General features: G+C 43.2%; 1 protein-coding gene and 2 long non-coding RNA genes across 3 annotated transcripts; 2 read left to right on the top strand and 1 right to left on the bottom strand.

Annotated features, from left to right (window-relative positions):
• The first annotated feature begins 3,898 nt into the window (after nt 1-3,898).
• LOC145428240 (uncharacterized) lies at nt 3,899-6,502 on the top strand. Its single transcript, XM_080300201.1, has 2 exons — nt 3,899-4,039; nt 4,125-6,502. Exon 2 carries the CDS (start codon nt 4,340-4,342, stop codon nt 6,380-6,382), a length of 2,043 nt encoding a protein of 680 aa, XP_080156327.1. The 5' UTR covers nt 3,899-4,039; nt 4,125-4,339; the 3' UTR covers nt 6,383-6,502.
• A 238-nt stretch (nt 6,503-6,740) lies between these two features.
• LOC145428242 (uncharacterized) lies at nt 6,741-7,134 on the top strand. Its single transcript, XR_013908485.1, has 2 exons — nt 6,741-6,881; nt 6,967-7,134. It is a non-coding gene; the product is annotated as an uncharacterized LOC145428242 (long non-coding RNA).
• Nucleotides 7,135-13,017: 5,883 nt separating this feature from the next.
• On the bottom strand, nt 13,018-13,764 carry LOC145428243 (uncharacterized). The gene is made up of 2 exons (XR_013908486.1): nt 13,623-13,764; nt 13,018-13,522 (listed from the first exon to the last, which is right to left on the bottom strand). It is a non-coding gene; the product is annotated as an uncharacterized LOC145428243 (long non-coding RNA).
• Nucleotides 13,765-18,754: the final 4,990 nt, after the last annotated feature.

The following is an 18,754-nucleotide window of genomic DNA, read 5'->3' on the forward strand; positions in this document are numbered from 1 at the left end:
ATATTTTTTATTTATTTCACCCCAAGCCTTTACTTTGTGAAGCCATGGGCATTCATTTTCATGCAAACTATTTAGTTCTTCTCCAGTTTGCTGTCTCTTTGCATCTGCTCTGCAAAAATAAAAAAAAGTCATTACTTGAACTACAAAACACAGGTAAAGAATGTTGTTAGCCACATTCAATTTGAGGATGTTTACATATTTGACATTGGCTTTAAATTTATGCATAATGTGCACGTCCTTGTCCTTGCTGCTGATAGGGACATGAAGCAAACACAATGATAACAGCCCAAGTTTACAATGTCTTATTTTTATTTTCTGTTTGCTGAGCCACTGAAAAATCTTCACGCTGCTTCCTTATCGCAGCCTTTCCTTGTTGAGAGGGAGGACATTCAGCAGAGGAACTTCGAGGCTCTGTAACCGATGCCCGGGGCAGAGGAGGAATAATGGAGCGGTAGGCCGCGTCTTCATCACAGCAACAGTCAAGGTTCTTCCTAAGTTCTTTGATGTGGGCGGCTCTGAATAAGCATGTGGGTGGATTGGAAATATGTTCATTAAACAGCACTGAAATGACTACAGCAACTACTTTGATCTGGAAACAGTGTGAGGCAATGAAAGAGTGAGACAGTGGTACGGGATCCTCTTGATCATTAAAAAAAGGTTCACATTGTTTTTGTAGTTTTAGCCATTAATTTTATTTTTTATTTAGTTCAGTCACTTAAACATTTCCAATTCTTTAAATCTTAAACACACATCACAGTTTTATGGTGTCATCACATCCCTCTCTGCTGAAGCCTCTTTCATCCTTCCCTGTAAAAAGCTGAAGACACGTCAAAGAATAAAAAGTGACTTTGATATAAACTTGGTGGATTAGACAAGTAAATTAGATCTGAACAAAAGTGTTGTATAACAAGTATTATCTTTTCTCATGGTTTTTTTTTAGGTTTAACACACAATGAGATTCATGTCTTTCCTTGCTTCCTTACTATCACAGACTAAACTGACCATGTCTTTGACAATAATAAACTGCATAAAAAGATGTCCCACATTTATTTTTTAACTTCAGTATTATGGCCATTGCCTATTTTTCTGGATTCACAAATGTCTGTCACGGCAAAACAGGGAGGACTCAGGCGCAGACTGAAATCACAGAGAACTGAACTTTATTTACACACTCCCGGTGCACTATATACAGGTGAGGGGGAAAGGGTCCAAGGTTCCCAGGGTTCCACGGAAGAATCAGGAAAATGTCCTCTCTTGCACAGCTCCACACGAACAGCACAATTCATTCGAAAAGGTCCTTTTCTCACACATGCTACTCTCACTGCCACACTCATGAACAGGCTTGGGTGACCAAACTTCCAAACGGGGCACGAAAGATCTGTACACAGAGATCAGGAATTCACACTGAGAAATAACACGAAGAGTACTCAGATTTGGCTTAGGCTAAAGTAGCGCTGACAAGCATTACTCAACAGTCCAGCGACGAGGTGCTCTCAGTCACTGCCTCAAGTAGCACACGATTATAAGTCAGTTAGAATGGAAACTAGCAAGCTAACTTCCTGCTTTCTAGCTGCATCAAACTTCATAAATCCTGTTTTTCATGGATGCCTCGATGTTAAACTTTATTGTAACACCTGGGAGAGGAGAGCCTCCTGGTGATGGGCCTACAGAAAGGGCCAATGTCACCTCTCCAGGCTGTGTCCAACCAGGCCCCATGGGCTAAGGCCTGGCTCCAGAGTGGGGCCCGGTAACCACATCCCAAGCAGGCTGAACTAGTTCTTGATTGTTTCTTCAGTTGGGTTTTGTGAATAGCTCTTTATATGGCTCCTCACCCAGTACCACTTTCCCTTGGGAGACCCTATAAGGTGCAACAACCAAAACAAGTCTTGCCCCTGGGATCACTGGGACAAATAAATGCCTCCACTGCAGTGAAATGGAAATATATGCAGGGATGAAAATTATGACTGGTTTAAAAAAGTGAAGTAAAAAAGTGGTTGGCCCAATAAGACTCACTGTCTTATGCAAAACAGTCATTAGATGTAATAAACAGCATTGCATTTCCACCATATTTTCTGCTGCTTTTGTACTGTACATTGTGTGTTCAGTTAGTATATGAGACTGCAGATGCAGCAAAGTTTGTATTGATTGTGTATGGTTGAACTGGATTTAGAATTTCATGAATCAGTGATCAAGGAAACATCCAGAATAATGTAGAAATAAATAATATATACTTTTCCATCTGGTTAACCTTCAGTAGGGAAGAACTTCCTCTAACTTTTAGGAAAAAGGAGAATCAGAAGACTTTTTTTAAGTGACTTTTAAATTCAAAGGTCAATGTCTCTATCTGTAAGAAGATATCCACCAGAGAGCCCAACATCCTCAAAAAGAATGAAGCAAAACATTAAATAAAACTAGCAGTTAGGCCTCTGTCAGACAAAGAGAGAAGGAGATGTGACAGACTGAAAAGTGACTTTGACATGGAAAGACACAGACAGAGAGAGGGCAATGTAGTGTCTGGCAACGCCTGCATACCCTGAGCTCCAATTAGAGTAATGCAGGACAGAGGAGAGGTTCATATGTGAGTGTGTGTTTGGGGGAGATCAGGTGGAAACGAGGTCACAGTCTCCTCCCTAAAATATTTACAATCCAGCATGAATGCCCTGACTAAAAAACGGACAATGGCATTGGCCCAAAAAAAAAAAAATGCATCATCCTGGTTTGGGGCCTGCTGACTTGACAAAATGAAAAAGTCAGTCCCTGTCCCTTTTCAATGTCAGAGAGCAGCAGAACCTGGATCTATCATCACCTGAGCAGGGGAGATAATAAGAAGCCTCATCTGCCCTTTTCCCATCCTCCAGATCATTATCATAATTCAGTATTAATCAGCACCGCCACCACTACTCAGCAGCAGCCATCTAAAACTGACCCAAAACTTTGACTTTGCCTCCTCCTGCTCCCAGAAAGGGAGATGTGAAGGTTTGGGGACGGAGTAGGTGCTGAAATATCCCAAGGATTGTGATCCCACTCCTGGTATAAAAAGGGAAGCCTTTGATGTGGCGAAGGAGTTGTGTTATAATGAGGCTCGTTACACAGCGATCTGTCCCTGCCAGACTAGAGGTGGCATCACAGAGCGGCAGCCAGGCTGCTAAAACGCTCCTGCTGTTCTCGGTTTGTTCAGCCAGGCTCCATCACAGCCAGCCCAGTGCTGTGGCTGTACATCCACAGTTTCAATTATTCAGCGGCCTTCAGCCCCTTGCAAACAGAAATGAGCTGTACATCAGCTGCCGATAGCGCTCAAAATCTCATTTTTTTACCGTTTTAAATCTACAGTGTAACCTGTTTGCAAGTGTATAATGCTTAAAAATAATAATAGTAGTGGTAAATAGTAAATAATAGTACTGTAGTTAACAAATTAAAACTACTACACAGTGTTATATTTTACCATATGCTATCCATGTACAATGTAAAATACATCTTTAGATAAAAGGAAAATGCTGTTTAGAATTTTGTTGTTTCACAGGACTTGTTAACAGCATTTATTTGGAAGGTTTGGTGTGGGAGTATAGTATTTTCTAAACTTTATAGTTCAGCTAAAGGGTTAGGATTTACTGATCAAAAATGGTTTTTATCCCCCCCAAATTGTGGTAAAAAAAAAACAAAAATACAAAATATCTGGGCCTTTAAAAGAGGTCAGTGTCAGGGTCCTGGGACTGGGCGACCCAGGATCCCTGAGCAGTCATGTATTATATTATTATTATTATTATTATTATTATTATTATTATTATTATTATTATTATTATTATTATTATTATTGTTGTGTATTTTGGTGTTGCTCCCCCTTCCCTGTGCTTGTGTATATGTATGTGTGGGTGGCTGAGCACTTGTTTATAGGCGGCGTCAGGCCTGGAGGGTGTGGCCCTGCAAGGGGACTGGCCACACCCGAAGCCACACACCTGCTGCTGATCGGGCCTCGTCGGGGGAGCTACTTAAGAGAGTCTTGGAGCTCCCACCGACGCGGGATCATTGCATGAGACTCCACGTTAGTCACCCTGTCTAAGTTTAGTCAGAAAGTGTATGCCTGCCATTCTGAGTGTCCTGACAGCTGCCGTTATTGTTTCCCGCAGGGAGAGCGTGGAAGGCACGGAGAGCAGCGAGCACCGGGGGGTGCTGACACGGGAGCAGAGAGCACACGGACTATTCACGGGAGACACGACACGGGAGTCTGGGAGAACACGGGGATTTATTGTTACGTTGTTTTCACTCTGTAAATAAACACACTGCTTGAACTTTGAGCTCCGCGCCTGGGTCCTCCTCCTTCCCCACATCCCCACGGTGTGCCATGCCGCACCGTGACAGAATGATCCCGCCACTTATGGACCCAGCGGTCTCTGAGGAGAGGCTCAGGAGGGAAATTATGGACAAAGTGTACCGCATGTGTGACTTGTGGTGGGAGAAGCCAGCGGAAGGTTTGCGTCGCGCCGTGGAGAGGCGGCTGCAGGAGATGCTTTTTAAATTCCCCTGGCTGGTGGGCTCCCTTAATGCGGTGGTCCTGGACTTTCTACTTTCCACCCTCCACCTCCACTCTCCTCCTCAGGCTGCCCACCAGCTCGGACAGCTGGTGGTTTCACTGCCTGAGACGCCGGCCCCGACGTCTACACGGAAACGACGCTCGCGCCGCCAGCGTTCCTCACCGCAGCCACATCCACGGTCATCTCAAGAGCCGGCTGTGGTGAGTAGTACGGACAATTTTCCATTTCCCTCACCATCTGTGTTTGTGTCTGCAGTGGACGAGCTGACAGCGCAGGTAACATCACCTCGGTCTGAGGTCTTCACACCACTCGCTGCTTCACCATCTGCGGTTGTGGCGCTGTCGTCATCTCATCCGCATGCGGTCATCCCTCAGCCATCTTCTCCACCAGCGGCAGCCTCCATTCCACTACCCACTCCAGCAGCCCTGTCCGGAGGGGGCGACCTCACACGCATCCAACGCCTGATGGACTGGGTAACTCACACCACCAACGCAAGGGCAAGAGTGGTGGGGTTAAATGCCATCGAGGCAATCCTGGAGGGAAACCCCTACCTCGGCCAGCTCAAGGGAGTTTCCGCCTGCCTTGGCACCCTGCGTAAAGCCCGGGGGGTGGTGCGAGCTCGGGAAACCTCACGCGCATCGCCAGCTGAGGAGCTCAGCATGCCCGAGCAGGAGCTCGGCGAGCCGGAGGAGCCCGCACCGCCAGCTGTGGAGCTCAGCATGCCCGAGCAGGAGCTCAGCGAGCCGGAGGAGCCCGCACCGCCAGCTGAGGAGCTCAGCGAGCCGGAGGAGCCCGCACCGCCAGCTGAGGAGCTCAGCGAGCCGGAGGAGCTCAGCATGCCCGAGCAGGAGCTCAGCGAGCCGGAGGAGCCCGCACCGCCAGCTGAGGAGCTCAGCGAGCAGGAGGAGCTCAGCATGCCCGAGCAGGAGCTCAGTGAGCCGGAGGAGCTCAGCATGCCCGAGCAGGAGCTCAGTGAGCCGGAGGAGCCCGCACCGCCAGCTGAGGAGCTCAGCGAGCAGGAGGAGCCCGCACCGTCAGCTGAGGCGCTCAGCGAGCCGGAGGAGCTCAGCATGCCCGAGCAGGAGCTCGGCGAGCCGGAGGAGCCCGCACCGCCAGCTGAGGAGCTCGGCGAGCCGGAGGAGGAGCTCTCGCTGCCAGCAGCCGAGGAGGAGCTCTCGCTGCCAGCAGCCGAGGAGGAGCTCTCGCTGCCAGCAGCCGAGGAGGAGCTCTCGCTGCCAGCAGCCGAGGAGGAGCTCGCGCTGCCAGCAGCCGAGGAGGAGCTCAGCGAGCCGCCAGCCGCCGAGGAGGAGCTCTCGCTGCCAGCAGCCGAGGAGGGACCCGCTCAGCCGGAGCCGGAGATCAGCGGACCGGAGGGACCTCCACGTCTAGCGCGGCCTCCTCGCCGTCCACGTCCGGTGCGTCCACGTCAGCGATCGGCGCGTCATGGACCTGTTGCCACGCCTCGCTGTTGCTCACCGGAGCAGCGACGTTGCCATCGGACCCGTGGCAGGCCACCAGAACCGTTCTGCCGCCACCGGACCCGTGGCAGGCCGCCGGAGGAGCAGCGCCGCCGCCACCGGACCCGTGGCAGGCCACCAGAACCGTTCTGCCGCCACCGGACCCGTGGCTGGCCGCCGGAGGAGCAGCGCCGCCGCCACCGGACCCGTGGCAGGCCCCCTGAACTGTTTTGCTGCTGCTGCCAGACCCGGGGCCGTCCGCCGGAGCTGCTACGTCACCGCCGTTGGGCTCGAGGTAGGCCCCCTGAACTCTCTTGTTGTGTTGATGGGCCGCCTGTGACTGTTTGTGGCGTCTTTTCGTTTTCTTTTTGCACCGCTGCGGGATGCGCGGTCTGACTCTGAGACTGTGGACTGGGTCGGTTTGTGGTTTTGTTTTGCTTGTTTTGGTTCTGGCCCTCCGTCCTGGTTCCCCCAGCCGCCCGCCCTGGGTTGGTTGTGCTGTTTTTTTTGTTTTGGTTTTGGGGTCGTCGGGAGCCGACCCTTAGAGGGGGGGTACTGTCAGGGTCCTGGGACTGGGCGACCCAGGATCCCTGAGCAGTCATGTATTATATTATTATTATTATTATTATTATTATTATTATTATTATTATTATTATTATTATTATTATTGTTGTGTATTTTGGTGTTGCTCCCCCTTCCCTGTGCTTGTGTATATGTATGTGTGGGTGGCTGAGCACTTGTTTATAGGCGGCGTCAGGCCTGGAGGGTGTGGCCCTGCAAGGGGACTGGCCACACCCGAAGCCACACACCTGCTGCTGATCGGGCCTCGTCGGGGGAGCTACTTAAGAGAGTCTTGGAGCTCCCACCGACGCGGGATCATTGCATGAGACTCCACGTTAGTCACCCTGTCTAAGTTTAGTCAGAAAGTGTATGCCTGCCATTCTGAGTGTCCTGACAGCTGCCGTTATTGTTTCCCGCAGGGAGAGCGTGGAAGGCACGGAGAGCAGCGAGCACCGGGGGGTGCTGACACGGGAGCAGAGAGCACACGGACTATTCACGGGAGACACGACACGGGAGTCTGGGAGAACACGGGGATTTATTGTTACGTTGTTTTCACTCTGTAAATAAACACACTGCTTGAACTTTGAGCTCCGCGCCTGGGTCCTCCTCCTTCCCCACATCCCCACGGTGTGCCATGCCGCACCGTGACAGTCAGTCAAACAGAAAATTTAAAAAAGCAAATGAAACAAGAGATAACTCACTTAGCTGGTCTAACAAAATGAAAAACAAGGGACCATTACAAAGGCAAACAGAAAAACAGAGCTCTTACTGATGTGGTTTATAAAAAAAAAAGGATTCAAATCCAAGATGTAATAGTTGGGTAAAAAAGAAAAAAAATAGAAGCTGTAATCGGAAGCTAGTAAAACCTTGAAGTCCCCCAAAACACACATTTCTGCACAGAAGAAATGAGACGATATCCTTAAACAGGCATTAGAAAGAACACTAGAAAAGAACACAGGCCAGCAAACAGGTGGGTGAACAGACAGAGTGAAAAAAGGAATGTTGGGTTATAAATGCAATAAACTAATGAGAGAAAGGTGAAACAAGCAAAAGTGGGACAGATAATCTCAATCCATCAATCCATTTTTTTAACAGCTTATTCAGTTTAGGGTTGTGCAGAGCTATAGCCAAGCCAAGCTGACATAGGGCAAAAGGCGAGGAACACCGTGGACAGTTTGCCATGCCTTCACCAGGCTAACACAAAAAATTTCCTACCTTGCTTTCTAATCACCCTTCCTTCACTTTCAATGGAAATCACAAGGTCAAAGAAAGAACTGAAGCAGCACTTCTTCAGAGGAAATTATTTTCTGACTTAAGAAGCACACAAAAAAGAGGAAGACACACAGATAACAACATACAAGGAACACAAGGTGAATTTAACTTTAAAGACTAAACATGCAGAGAAATTCAAGAACTTGACTGATGCAAATGAACATATAACTGAAGGCTTGCAAGCAAAGCTGCAAAAGCAAGGAGTTTTTACCTGGTCTTACGCATCCATGGATGGCGCAGTCGAGACAAGATTTGCGCTATTACACAGAATTCTGAAAAAACAGTAAGCCAATCTCAAGATGGATTGAGGACATGTAGCTAAAATAGCACTTCATTATGGCAAGTGCATCGAATCACATTCAGTTTGTTGTATTTTTGGTAGAGCACAAGACTGAACATGGTGACATAGGCCACAAATATGTCAGGTAGATCAGCCTGGGCAGAGTACTAAATAGTGTTTGACCTGAGATCAGAAATGTAAGAGTTTTGTGAGAAAAAAGACCTGGACATGGAGCTCTCAAATGCAGAATGGAAGGCAGAGCTTACATCTGCTGTTGATGTGGCTGTCTGTTGCATTTCCATCTCAGATAGTGTAACCTGATCTTTTTTTTTTTTTTTACATTGGTTCAAGCTCCAGAGAAACTAGATTTCTATTACTGTACAAGAAAAAAGAACATAAACTGCAGATTAAGTAATTAAATTACAAACACGATAACAATAGCACTTTGTATAAAGTTAAAAGAATTTTTGCAAAATCATACACATTTTGTTCAGAGCTGTTTTGGGGAAATTTTGATTAAAGAATTATAAAAGCATTGGCCTTTTCACGATGCTGGTGTCAAAACTACTCTTGACAATAGCAATTTAAAAAGAGATAAAATTCATACTGAGCAGAATTGAGTTCAACTTATTGGTGTGGTCCAAAACAGTCCCAGTTTCTCATCTACCCCTTGGAAAAATTAATTGCTCACCCCAATACTAAATAAATAAAAATGACTTGACTAGTGACTATTTGTATCTGAAGCCTTAATTATTGGACCTGCTACTGAATGTCCTTTTTTATCCAATGGTCACTTTCAACATTTTATTCAGTATTGTATTTTTTATAAAGTGTCACCAGTGCAACCCTGCTGTGGGTTTCATACTACTACACTGATGACTTCCTATTTAAAAAAAAAAATTCTAAATGGCCAAAGCTTTTGCACGAAGAAATATACTGGACATGCACTTCATTTCAGTGACAAGCAGAAAAAGTAAACTTTTGCTGACAAGACAACTCAACAGGGTATTTTTAATTTTTTTCTTCTTCCAGCTGCTCTCTTCAGGAGGTGCCACAGCGGATCATCTTCCTCCATCTCAGCCTATCCCCAGTGTCCTCCTCTGTCACAGCCCTGTGCATGCCCTCCTTCATGATATGCATGAACCTTCACTGTGGTCTTCCTCTTTTCATCCTGCTTGGCAGATCCATATTCATCATACTTTGTCCAGTATGTGTCTATTTACTGTATGTCTAAACCATCTCAGCCTTGCTTCCCTAACTTTGTTTCCAAAACACTGAACCTGAGTTGTCCCTCTGAGATACTAATTGCTTTGATATATTAAGTGATTCAGGACTTAGAGTTGGGAGTTCGCCTTGTAATCGGAAGGTTGCCGGTTCGAGCCCCGGCTCCGACAGTCTCGATCGTTGTGTCCTTGGGCAAGACACTTCACCTGTTGCCTACTGGTGGTGGTCAGAGGGCCCGGTGGCGCCAGTATCCGGCAGCCTCGCCTCTGTCAGTGCGCCCCAGGGTGGCTGTGGCTACAATGTAGCTTGCCATCACCAGTGTGTGTGAATGGGTGGATGACTGGATGTGTAAAGCGCTTTGGGGTCCTTAGGGACTAGTAAAGCGCTATACAAATACAGGCCATTTACCATTTGTGCAAATGTCATGGCTAACCAGATGTATATAGCCACACCATTCACAACATAGCAGCTTTAATGTGGAAAATAAAACTATTTATTCATGATAGAAAGACCATTGTTTGATACATAAATGTTGTTAAGATTACTCTGTAGCCTTTAACCAGTAAAGTACATTTGTTGTTAATTTTCCAATTGCATCTTGACTAATACATTTATTATAGCCTGAAAATACAACACATATCTAGTGTGAGTTAACATGATCTGATGTAAACAGGCATCTGGTGTATGGAAGTGCTCACTGACCATTCCATATAAAGTATTTAACAAACTGCCACAAACTTGGACATTGACCTGCTGTTTACCACTCTTGTTTCTTAGTTCTCAAAGTCTGCACTTTCTAATTCAGAATTGATTGGTTCTGGCTTTAAGCCTGTTTGAGTTTCCCTCCCTTATTTTCTGTTTCTTCACAGCCCCCCTGAGGTTAGTTTACAGTATTTTCAACAAGAAAAACTGTGCTAATAATACCTCATTACTCAAGTAAAAAAAAACAACAACCCACTGACACTGCAGTTGGGACTCTCACTACATTAAGTTCAGCAGAAAGCCTTATCAAGCCGTCGCTAGAAATTCAGCACCCCCTGATGACATGTCAGTTGGGACCCGGGAACAGTAAATGTGTGTGATGTCTGATCCAAGGCACCAGTTGGGTCCAGAGTGTGCTGAATTATTTAGTTTACATAACACAATCCTTTGCCTCTGATTCTTGATCTAATATTTCCCAGGTCAAACATTTTCAAACACAGTAAGCTTAACTGAGAATTCTGCTGGTATGAGATAATGCACATATAATGCTTAACGATAGCAATTAATTATCCTTGCATTGCCAAATCCAGCCCATCCAGTGTTTTCTACATCCACAAGAATTTCTCCCGAAGACAAACAAGATCATCTCCAATTTTTGAAATCTTACATTTAATAATGTTGCATTTTTGTGACTGTGCCATTTTACGCTCCAAAGTAAATGCTTTTGCCAAATGCATGCATCATAAAAAGCGACTGCGTCATATTTGCTAAGTTTTCTTTTTATATCACTCTACTAGTGATTGATGGTATCAATTTTACACTCAAATAACACCCCCCCCATCTGTTGACTAATAGATGTAGATGATTTATTATGTAAATTCCCCGTTTATGTATTAAATCTAATTATGCAACACACGATGAAACATGATATAGAGCACTGTAACATGTTCAATTAACCACATTATTAGGCTTCCAGAAAACCCACATCTGAAGTGGAGTGCAGAAATTTGTACAGCAGTTTTCTTGAAGCAAGTCCCATAGCAATATTTTCCTCTTGTGCACACCTTGGTTCAAATAAAAGTGTTCATACTTGACTAAATATACTCAGCTCTGTGTCAGTATATATCACTATCTGTCTGTGTTTGAGCTTGGCTAATTTCTACTGTTACACAGCTGACAACACAGATTTCTCAGTTCTGTGAGGCCCAATCTAATTGCCCACCAGTTTCCCCAAGCACAGAGACAACACAAGATTCAATTGACGTGTTTGATGAGAAGATACAAAATGGTTGTTGTCTACAAGAGTTTTCTGGGGTTTTGAAGACAGCATGAGTAATCAGAAAGCAGTATGTGACATCAAATGTGACCTTAAATGGTTTGTGATTCATTCGCACTTGTGATGAACTCAAACCTGCCGCACATCCACATCATTAAGGAAAGCAACACCTTTTAGCATACCATCCCATCGTGTGGAAACCACTTGTGCTATATTCGTGTTGCAGGCTGTGATCCACACTGGTCACACCTCTGAGTGGGTGTAAGCCTTAGAAATGCAATGTCCAGAGTCAGATGGTTGTTGTTGACATATAGCTTAGAATTGATGCAAAACTGGTTTTTAATTTTCACTTGTGTCTCAGCCAGCAGCATCATGGATTCAACACAGCATCATAGCTGTTCTTGAAGTAGTCAAAATATTTAACCTATTGATTTGCATTCATGGACACAGAATTAGATTTTTTTTCCGTGTGCATGCACAAAAACAACACTTTTCCTCCCACAATTTCGCCCTCAATGTGTGTCTTCCTAGTCTTGTCTCTGTCTCCTCCCACTGTTCCCTGTATTTAGTCAACGTGTGTTTCCCATGTTTTCCTGTGGCTGGTCTCTGTCGGTTTCCTGTTTTATTCTGACATTCTCTTGTCCCGCGTGCATTATGTTTAGTTTTGCTTCCCCTGTCTCGTTATGTGTAATTTGTTCCTGCTGGGTTCCCATGTGTTTCCACCTCCCTTATGACCCCTCAGTGTATACAGTGTCTCTCTTCCTCTGTCTTTTGTTGTTGTTTACACACCCTGTGCCTTTCCAGGGTCCAGATCTGTCTGGTCTTCCCTGGTGTTCTCAGACTGTTAGTTTTAAAAATGATCTCTCCGAGACCTGTGCAGTGGAGCATGGGGTGCCTCAGGGCTCTGTACTTGGCCCATTGCCGTTTTCTCCATATCTGCTGCCTCCTGGTGTTCTTTTACATTATTTTAATGTAGCTTTTCATTGTTACGCTGACGACCTGCAGCAATATGTTTCATTAACCATTGGGAATTGTGCTGAAGTGTCTAAATTAGAATCGTGTCTATCTGCAATTAGGGGCTGGTTATCGGATAATTTCCTGCTTCTTAATACTGATAAGACACAATTGATGGTCACTGGACCCCAAAAATTTCAATACTTGTCCCAAAATTTCATCTTGAAAATATCATAAATTGCAGCGACAAGGTTAAAAATTTGGGTGTGTGGTTCGATATGGTGATCTCTTTCGAGTCTCATGTAAAAGAGACAACAAAGACCGCCTTTTATCATTTAAGGAACATAGTCAAAATCAGACAAGTTTTATCAAGCGACACTGCAAAGGTTCTTCTCCATGCATTTGTGTCTTCACGTATCGATTATTGTATCGCTCTCCTTTCTGGGCTACCAAAGAAAAGTTTTAGAAGTTTACAGATGGTGCAAAATGCAGCTGCTCGCATTTTAACTAAAACTGGAAAATTTGAGCACATTACCCCTGTATTGAAATCTCTTCATTGGCTACCTTGTCAGGTTCGAGCAGATTTTAAGGTCCTGCTGCTCACCTACAAGGCTTTAAATCAGGGGTGTCAAACTCATTTTCACTGAGGGTCACGTGAGCGTAATGGTTGTCCTCAGAGGGCCAGATGTAACTGTAAAATAGTATAAATGTAATTCAATGCAACCAAATATAATGTAAAATAAATGTAACTACTTCATAACATATTGACAAATGTATTTATTACTCATTCAAGTTACGAATATTACTATGCATTTAAAAAGTGTTTGCTTGTTGTTCTGTTACTGTAACATACATCTAATCTAATTTGTCAAGTTAAGAAACCCACATTACTCCACTGCTCAACAATCAAACTATTTAAGTAAATAAAGAAACATATTTAAACAAGTTATGATAATAACTTATCAAAATTGTTTGGTCTCAAATGAGAGGGTCAGAATAACATACAGCTACAAAGCTACAAAGAACATGTGACAGATGTAGAATTTTACAAAAACAAAGGCTGCCCACAGCCTTCAGGAGTAAACATTTGTCTTCATAAACCTGTAAACAACAAAAACATTGTTGCACATAAAGTAGTATAATATAACTCAAAATAACAAATAAACATTGTCTCAGCTCACAACTAAGAGTTCGAAATGACATGCTGCCTGTCCTTGAACACATCAAGTGGATCCGCTCTCCACCAACCTTATCCATTGATCATGTTCTGAAAACAACAAACACAAAACAACATGTAAGTATCATTAAATTGCACTCGGTTGAAATACATTTTATTATATTTTAAATAGGTTTTTAAAATTACTTACCTATGTGTTTTCTGGCTTGATGTCTGACATCGTTTTCCTTTGGTCAGCGTGTCAATGTCTGGTTTTAGTTCTTGTGCTGTTGCAATCCGCAAAACAGCGCGTTTTGCTCTCAAATCACAGGATTCTTGCCTTTTAAAAGTTCCTAGAGCCAGAAAAAAAAATATTGGGGAGCGTGCTTTTTCTTTTCGTGCCCCATTTTTGGGGAACAACCTCCCTCAAGATATTAGGCAGGCATACTCTCTGGAGGTTTTTTTTTTTTTTTTTTTTTTGCCTGTCCCGTTTGGTTCTTTTGCCATCAGAATTGTTGTCTAAAGGCAAAGAAAGATGCCCAACGGATTTACTTTACCAAATTGACCATCCCAGCCTTGCCGTAATGGTCTATTTGATTCACCTTTTATTGTTTATTTTATTTTCACTTACTGAATACGGGACAGACTTGACTGGGGGAAAGAAGGGGAGAAAGAAAGAGGGAAAGAGAAACAGCTGAGAAGAGGGACGGGGGAGAAGGGCAAAAGACAAAAACCAACAGAATGAGAGGGAAAAAATTAAAAAAAAAATGCATATATCAATCACCTGGATCACCTGCTGAGAAAGAAAAAAGTAAACAAGCAGAAGAAAACAAGAGTAATAGAATAAACAACATCACAATGATATATGGGAATATGACAGTAAATACTAAATATTAAACATTATTGTGCAGCACATAAGATCAACAGAACACAGTGTGCTTTGAGGTAGGAGCCAAAAAGGGTGTAGTTTGTGGGTGTGATCACCCGTGTGTACACCTGTGAGCATGGACGCGCTTGTTTTTTGTTTTTTAAAAGGTTCCTTCATGTAATGATCTGCTAGAGGGTGTGGGGGGGCCACAGCCCCGTCCTCCAGGGCGTGAAGCAGGTATGGAGGAGATCAAAACTCCAGACATCCAGAGGCCCCCAGAACACAAGAGACCAGGGAAGACCAACAGAGGGGCAGTCGCGCCACTGTCCCAGAAAGAGCTGAGGAGAGTCCCAGATGAGGGCTCTCTGGAGGTTTTTAAAGCTAAGTTAGCCTTTTAGGTTTTTTTTAAATTGTTATTGTTTTTAACTTTTATGTTTTTTTAACTTGTATTGCTGTGTAACACTTTTATTTATTTATCTCTTTATTTTAAAATAGCTTTATAGCACTTTGTCTGAAAGCGCTTTATAAATAAAGTTGTTGTTGTTGTTGTTGTTGTTGTTGTTGTTGTTGTTGTTGTATTATTATTATTATAAATACTGCCTTGTTGATTAGCTGATTGGACTGTGTTAATGTGTAGTTGGCCAGTGAGTGTAAATTGGCTAATAATGTGTTTAATGAATAATATGTAGGTAGGTGGAGGATGAGAATGTCAGACAACCTGGGCTCATTAGAGTCGTTTCAGCAGCTTAAATTAGAAAAGAGTTGTACACCAATGAGACTTCCACCATTATATACAAGTTATGCAAAGGTTTCAATGCCTGCCATATGCAATGTCAAGCAAAAACTTTTGGAACATGTGTCACAAGGAGTGTTAGGCGAATCCATTTTATCAATGGAAATTCCTCAGCAGCATCAGAGGACTTTAATAACAGAGATTGAGTAATAACTTAATATTATTCCATGTGAAAACCAGTTAGTTAGTTTCAGCATGTTAAATGGGTAACCTAAAGTCTCCTGTTTTAAAACTCTGGGTGTCTTTGTGGTCTTATTATGCTACTAATATGTTGGAACAGAGTGGGTTAGCACTTGTTAGAAACTAATTTACCATAATCGTTCAAGAGATAGAGAAATCGCATCAGTGTAGACGTACATTAAATAAAGCCCTACAAACTGAAAGAAATTATGTTAAACTTCACACTTGAGGATCACACAGTAATTACACTGTGTTGAAAAGAAGGTTAAAATATGCTGAGGGTTCAGAATGTGCAAAAAATTCAGCTGTCGTCTCACAGTGGGAAGATTGCTGTGAGGCGACAGTGACCTGCTGGTCACTCCTGCTGGTCAGCTGGAGCCTGTTTTTGAGTTTGCATGTCCTCCCTGTGGTTATGTGGGTGCTTTGGTTTCCTCCCACAGTACAAAAACATGCATGCTAGGCTGACAGGTGATCCTAAATTAGTCATGGTTTAATTTGTGAGTATGAAGCGTCACTTGGCATAGACTCCAGCCCCTGCAGCACTGTTTCAATAACAGGTTAAAAAAAATATTTTTAAAAAAAGAGATTGTGTTTCTGATTATACACATAAGTAAATCAATCTATTTTAATGAGATTTGCTCAGAAGGCATTGTTCCATTGAGAGGTCAGTAAGACTGAGAGCAAGATAGTCTTCATTTGATTCTCCGTTGGCTGACTGAAACAGTGAGTTCTTGCCGTGTAAGGACACAGCCAGAATAAAAAATTCTTTATACTAACTGGAAAACAGTAAATGTTTTCTCCCGTGTTATCTCATTGAAGATGCCAGCATTGTTGACCAGGATGTCAATTCCCATTAGCTACTTAAATTAGCTACCTAACACCTCTAACCCATTAAAACATCTGAAGTTCCTCGCCACAGGATGTACACTGGCAGTGGTTCCCTGTTGGTGGAGATATTGGCGCCTCTGTGGATTCAGCTTGTTCAGCATCCCCTGGATACTCAATTAGTTTGGGATCTTGGAACTTTAGAGTCATCACCTTGGGATGTTTTGTTGTGTTCCGCCAGACTGACGTGCGCTTGATCTACAACAATATAGGTGGTTATGTGCTGAAGTAACATCCTTATTCATGTGAGGACCCAAGGTTTCCCAAAGGAGTGTTGCACTCTAAAGAGATGATCAATGCTTTACACTTCATTTGTCAGTGTTTTTATTGCTGGAATATATGTGACAGGATATGAAACAAAACACACATTTACCACCTTTCAGTACGGGCATGTATCAGACTACATTAGCTTATTGTGAATAGTGTCGTGAAAGCGTAATATATTCTCTAATCCTCTCCATATGTCAACAAATTATTAATGTTTTATTGGAGCACTGCTTTTAGTGCTCAGGCTCTTTGGTATCCACATATGAAACTATCAACAAGATGTTTCTTCTTTGTGAAATAACACCTTCCTAAAATAATGAATCAAGCTTGCACACTATCAAATGATTTGACCCAATTTCAGCTTGGCTTCTGCTAGATGTTTTTTACTCTTATTATTTGTTTTGTGATAAATTCACTGTCAGAGACAGTAGCATTTTGAGCCTGAAAGTGGGTCCAGCTATTTGGGTTAAAAATAGACTCACGCAAACAATGCATGTATAACAAAATAGATTAAAACACATCATACATGCAAGGTCTTTAATATATTTCATCTATGTCTACATCTTTGCACTTTCTTCCTACTATTGCAATGTGTGTGTATGGGTACACAATATACTGTGACATGTGTGTGTGTGACATTTTCTCGCTACAGATGGGGAAGTAGGAGTGATATAGTGAGGTGTGTGTATGTGTTAGAGGGGTGATAGTGGGGCTAATCATCAGCCTGCTGGTAAATTCTGCTCTGTATAACCTCTCACTTCCACCTATATCATCACTTCTCAGCTTCCAGCTAAGCTTGTACATGTGTTTTACTGGGTACAGTATGTGTCTGATAGGTTTGAATTTATTCATACAATATGTGCACCAGGATGTCTGGGTTGCCAGGTCTGCTTTATAAAACTAGGCCAATAGCTAATCAAAACTAGCTCAAAAGCAGCCCAATACTCAGAGTTGGCATTGAGACGTAGGTGGTGAAGAGCATAGGTTGCATGTTTATGTGTGTGTACCTGCTGATGTGGTGCAGGATGTGGGTTTAAATAATTTAATTGCAAATATGGATTTTTATTTATAGATATTCATGTAATTTTCATGCAAAAATGGGTCTACATTCAAGCATGTGGACAAAACTTTAACCCACAGCAACTCCACTCTGAAAGACGATGACATCCAACCCCCTCAAACCAAACAAACACACACAACGGTGTGTTCAAAAATGTCATGTGGTGGGCAGACAAACCTGAGGCTGGTTTTACTGATAGACCAGTTATATTTTTAGTGACTTACGTTGAGTTATAATTAACAAAAGTTTGTTTCTCAAATTAGACGGTGTTATATGGATCATTATGGGCCTGGATGGCCCGTGATTTCCTTCTTGTTGAGGGCGTTGTGGGCGCTGTACCCTGAAACCTTCAGAGGTTTTCCCCATCGGAATATTATGTGGGAAACAGGTTCCTGTGTGTGTTGTGGCTAACTGTTGACGTCTCAGAAAGTCATCATTAAACGTCCTGATTAAGGCTGTTATGTTCTGAGCATCATTATCCTGAGGTTATAACACTTCATATAAGTTCAGACAAAATCAAGGTTATTGTAACATGTCATCCAACCAGAAACTTAATATGGATGGCTTACTTTTGACCAGGATATGTCCTTCAGTGTGTACATTAAACAAATACCTATGACTGCTTTCTTTCATCTGCGCAATGCTGCACAGCGACAAAAAAAGAGAGATCATATTTCCCCAATACTGGACTGTTTTTATTGGCTCCCAATTAAATCTAGAATTGAATTTAAGATCCTTCTTTTACAAACAACATCTTGAATGATCAGGCCCTATCATAGCTGAAAGATCTATATTATTCCAACTGAGCATTTTTGTCACAATCAGCGGGGCTGACTGTGTGTAGAGTGAAAGGTGGACCCAAATACAGACGAAACAAAACGTGAAACGTGACTTGAATAACCAAAAACGAGCCGTTTATTGAGGCTGGCAAAATAACTGCAAACAAAAGGCAAAAGGCAAGAATAACAATAAACTACACTGGGTGAGCTAAATTAAACAAAAACCTACAACAGGAACATGGACCTGGGGCCCGTTCTTCGTACCTCGCTAAGTAAGTTAGCTCGATTAGATTGTTGACGATTTCGCGTGATCTTGGATCGTTCGGTTCCCCGAAGCTCATCCGGGACTTGCTGTCATAGCAACAGAGCCAAAAGCGTAAACCTGCTCGGGAGCAGGTTTACTTTATGTAAACAGGATTAGATCGCGGCCACGCAGGTATGTCCGCTTCATTTATACGAAAGCAACAGCGATATTCCACCACTGTTTCACCATAAATAAATATTATCAATG

Source organism: Astatotilapia calliptera, chromosome 1 (assembly GCF_964374335.1).
Source record: "Astatotilapia calliptera chromosome 1, fAstCal68.1, whole genome shotgun sequence".
Classification (NCBI taxonomy): domain Eukaryota; kingdom Metazoa; phylum Chordata; class Actinopteri; order Cichliformes; family Cichlidae; genus Astatotilapia; species Astatotilapia calliptera.